Source organism: Geospiza fortis, unplaced genomic scaffold (assembly GCF_000277835.1).
Source record: "Geospiza fortis unplaced genomic scaffold, GeoFor_1.0 scaffold855, whole genome shotgun sequence".
Taxonomy (NCBI): domain Eukaryota; kingdom Metazoa; phylum Chordata; class Aves; order Passeriformes; family Thraupidae; genus Geospiza; species Geospiza fortis.
Genome location: NW_005054684.1, coordinates 36,572 through 40,836, shown reverse-complemented (window position 1 = coordinate 40,836; position 4,265 = coordinate 36,572). Strand labels below are relative to the sequence as shown.

Below are 4,265 nucleotides of genomic sequence, written 5' to 3'. Positions count from 1 at the left end.
AAAATCCATGGCCAGACAATTCCTGAGGGGAGGAATCAGAGCTGCATAGCCCTGGCGTCCAGCCTGGCCTGGATATTCCCAGGGGTGGGAAAACTTTGGGATTTCTGCTCCCTGCAGCTGCCTTGGCTTCAGCCTTGGCCCTGTTCCACAGGGATGAGCCCAAATCCCATGGGGTAAACCCCAATTCCATGGGATAAACCCAATCCCATGGGAATAACCCCAATTCCAAGGGGATAAACCCCAATCCCATGGGAATAAACCCAATTCCAAGGGGATAAACCCCAATTCCACGTGGGGATAAACCCAATCCCCTGGGGAAGCCGGGCAGGAATTCCCACCCTCTGGAGCAGTTCCTGCTGCCTCTGGCTCCTCCCTGGTGACTCCGGTGTCCCCCCTGTGTCCCCTGGCAGGTTCCTGACAGCGATGACGATCCCGATCCCGCAGAATTCCCGGGCCAGGCGGGGCTGCTCCCGCTCCCAGCTCATCCCGAGGCTCCGGAGCACGCCGGGATCAACGGCGGGAACGGCACCGGCTGCGGGGAGCTGGAGCTGATTGCTGAGCCCCCCAAGGTCACTGGGAACACTGGGAGGGACCAGGAGGACTGGGAATGGCTGGGAACACTGGGAGGGACTGGGAGCACTGGGACTGGGAGCACTGGGACTGGAGATTCCTCCCTAGGACCGGGAATTCCTCATTAGAACTGGGAATTCCTTCCTGCTCTGGGCTGGAGCAAAAACCTCTCAGCACCTCCAGGGTTAAAAATCCCAGGACACCATCGTGGTTCCAGGGATTGCCAGGATTGGCATTCCCAGAGGAACAATTCCCAGACTAAGCATTGGGATTGGCAGCAAGGCCACACTCGCTGTTATTCCCGTGGAAAATGAGGAATTGTGGGCATTGTGGCTGTGATCCCAGTGATGATCCTGATGATCATCCCAGGTAATCCCAGATTTCCCCCTCAGGTCCATAAGATCCCCATCCTGTACGCCAGGACAGCCAAGAGGATGGACATGAGGAGGCTGAAGAGGAACATGTGGGAGCTGCTGACGGAGCAGGGAGTTCCTGCTGGGAATTCTGCAGGGGCTCCTTCCCAGTTCCTGGGATCAGCCCCAGTCCCATGGGAAAAGCCCCAGTCCCATGGGATAAACCCAATCCCATGGGATAAACCCCAGTTCCGTGGATAAACCCCAATTCCATGGGATAAACCCCAATTCTCTGGGATCAGCCCCAGGTTTCCCATTGGCCAGATGGGCTGAGGTTCCCTGGGTTTTCCATGCAATCTGGGGGCTCTGCATTCCTGGATTTTCCCGAGCAGGAGGAGGAGGAGGCCGGGGAAGGGACGGATGTGAAAGTGGCCGGAGAGAAAAACCTGAGTGACCTCATCAAGGATCTGCGGCACAGGTCGGGAATGGGAATAATGGGAATGGGAATAATGGGAATGGGACAGGGAAAATCCCACATGGGAATGGGAATGGGACAGGGAAAATCCAGAATGGGAATAATGGGAATGGGACAGGGAAAATCCCACATGGGAATGGGAATAATGGGACAGGGAAAATCCAGAATGGGAATAATGGGAATGGGACAGGGAAAATCCCAAATGGGAATGGGAATAATGGGACAGGGAAAATCCTGAATGGGAATGGGAATAATGGGAATGAGAATAGGAAAATCCAGAATGGGAATAATGGGAATGGGACAGGGAAAATCCCAGATGGGAGTGGGAAAATCCTTCATGGGAATTGGAATGGGACAGGGAAAATCCGAATGGGAATGGGAATGGGAAAATCCCTCTGGATGTTGGAATGGGAATGGGACAGGAAAAATCCCAAAAGGGGCTGGGAATGGGACCAGGACAGGGCAAACCCCTGAGGGGGTTCCCAGGGAAGAGCCCAGCCCCTCTCCTGGCCATTCCTGGCTGCTCTGGCATTCCCAGGCTCTGATCCCCATCCCGCTTTTCCGCAGGCTCCCTCCTACCATGGCCACCGACCTGTCGGTGCCCTTGGCCTTCGTGTCCCTCCTGCACCTGGCCAACGAGAAGGTGAGGGCAGGGAGCCATTCCCACCAGCCCCGGGGATTCCAGGGAATGCAGCTGGTTCCGTCCATCCCAGGTTTTCCATGGAATACAGCTCATTCCCAGTTTTGCCAGGGAATGGGAACGTTCCCAGCTCGTGCAGGGTTTGTCCCTCAGAGCCATCCTGAGCATTCTGGGCTCTGGATAAGAACAGAATCCCAAAATCCCAGAATTCCTGAGGCTGGAAAAGCTCTCCAAGGTTACAATGTGCCAAATCCCCACTGGGATTCTTTCCACACCTGGGAATTCCTTGGAATTCCTGCAGGGATGGAGACTCCAACCCCCCCTGGGGGCCCCTTCCCATGAGGAAATTCCTGCTCTGTCCCCATTCCCTGGAAAAGCCCCTGGGCAGGGCAGGAGGGGCTGGGATTGTTCCCAAGCCTCATCCCAGGGGATTTCATTCCAAAGCTTTTCCTTCCCATTCCCAGAATCTGAAGCTGGAGAGCACCGAGGACCTGTCGGATATCCTGGTGAGAGGGGGGACCTGACCCTGGAGCCACTCCAGGTCCAGCAGGGAATGCTGAGAAATCCCAAAATCCCAAATCCCTGCGAAGGTTGGGATTCAGGGATGTCCTGGCTGGACAGATCCAACCAGGATCCAGCAGCTTTTCCCTGGGATTGGAAATTCCTGCACTTCACTGTGAACCCAGGCTGCTCTGTGTCCCAAGATTTCTTCTGTGTGTCCCAAAATTTCCTCTCTGTATCCCAGAATTTCCTCTCTGTATCTCAGAATTTCCTGTCTGTCCCAAAATTCTGTCTGTCTGTCCCAGAATTCCCTCCCTGTGTCTTTCCCAGTGTGTAATTCCCAGTTTTTGGACTGACTGTTACTCCTGGCCCCTGTTCCCACCATTCCCTAGGATTATTCCCTTTTTTTACTGTTTCCAAGGAAAATAAATTTTGCACACTTTGGAGAGGGGCCTGGAAGGAATAACCCCAGAGTGGGGTGGGGCAGCAAATGGGGACAAATCCCTGAAAAAAAGGGAATGCAGGGATCCGAGCCTGGAGCAGCAGCTGGGAACGGGATCCAGGAGCCGAGTTCTGGGATGGGATCAGTTCTGGGATCTCTTCCTGCTGCGACCCCGGGAATTCTGTTCCTGCTTTTCCAGGGGATGGAGCTCCCTGGGGAGTGCCCAGAGCCGCAGCTCCCGACCCGCCGGGCTCTGCCCGCGCCGCTCCCTCGCTCTTCCCGGGATTTCTCCGCTCCAAGGAGCGGCCGGGGCTGCTGCTCCGCGGGATGGGAATTCCAGAGGCTGCTGCTGCTCCGGGGATTGGTGCTCCAGGGGATGATTTTCCAGGAATTGATGCTCCAGGCGCTGATATTCCAGGAGCTGCTGCTCCAGGAATTGCTCTTCCAGGGGTTGTTATTCCAGGAATTGATATTCCAGGGGATGATGCTCCAGGGGTTGATATTCCAGGGATTGGTGCTCCAGGGGTGCTCAGCCAGCCCCAGGACCCTGAAACCCGAGCTGTTCCTAAAAATCCCGTTAATTCCTGAAACACGATCTGTTCCTAAAATCCCTTTATTCCTGAAACCCCAGCTGTTCCTAAAAATCCCTTTATTTATCCCTGAAATCCCTTCCATCCCAGGGCTGAGAGAGCTGGGAAGGCTGGACCGGGAGCGAGGGGAAACTGAGGCAGGGCCCCCCCTTCCCGCAGCTCCGCACGCCCCGGCCCGGACAAAAACCGGGAATAAAACGCCGAGCGGGGCTTTTTGCTGGTTTATTTCACCCAGTCTCGCTAAATCCCGGGTTTATCGCGGGGAAGGGGGCGTTCGGTGGCACCCGCGGCTCCTTCACCCCCTTCCCAGCCCGGGAGGGGCGGCAGGAGCCCGGTGCCCCTCCCGCCTTCCCCCCGCTGCTGCTTTCTCGGCTTTTTGGCCAAAAATGAGTCACCGGGGGAATTTATTTTCTTTCATTTTTCGGGACTGTCCCACGAGTCGCAGCCGGGGGGGATTCTCGGGGGGCTGAGCCCCGGCTGTCCCCGGCGTTGGTGCCGCGGGACGGGGATCGGCAGTGCCGGGACAAGGGACAGGGGACAGCGCCCCCGGAACGCTGGGGACCCCCGGGAAGGGATCGGGACCGCCGTCCCGGAGCATCCCGCCCTGTCCCCGCCCTCGGGGCGGCTCCTCCGCGGGGAGCGGCGCTTTGGGGCCGGGAAAGTCCGGCCCAGTCATTCGGGGCGCGGGGGGGGG

The 4,265-nt window shown here is 57.3% G+C and overlaps 1 protein-coding gene across 1 annotated transcript in view; it reads left to right on the top strand.

The window, feature by feature from the left end:
* The window catches only part of NCAPH (non-SMC condensin I complex subunit H), an 8,071-nt gene extending 5,086 nt beyond the window's left edge, over window positions 1-2,985 (top strand). The window contains exons 12-16 of the mRNA XM_031065122.1: window positions 407-569; window positions 963-1,058; window positions 1,313-1,401; window positions 1,966-2,041; window positions 2,503-2,985. Of these exons, the coding sequence (XP_030920982.1) occupies window positions 407-569; window positions 963-1,058; window positions 1,313-1,401; window positions 1,966-2,041; window positions 2,503-2,562 (484 nt within the window). The 3' untranslated portion in view covers window positions 2,563-2,985. The remainder of the gene's footprint in view (window positions 1-406; window positions 570-962; window positions 1,059-1,312; window positions 1,402-1,965; window positions 2,042-2,502) is intronic.
* The last annotated feature ends 1,280 nt before the right edge of the window (window positions 2,986-4,265 follow it).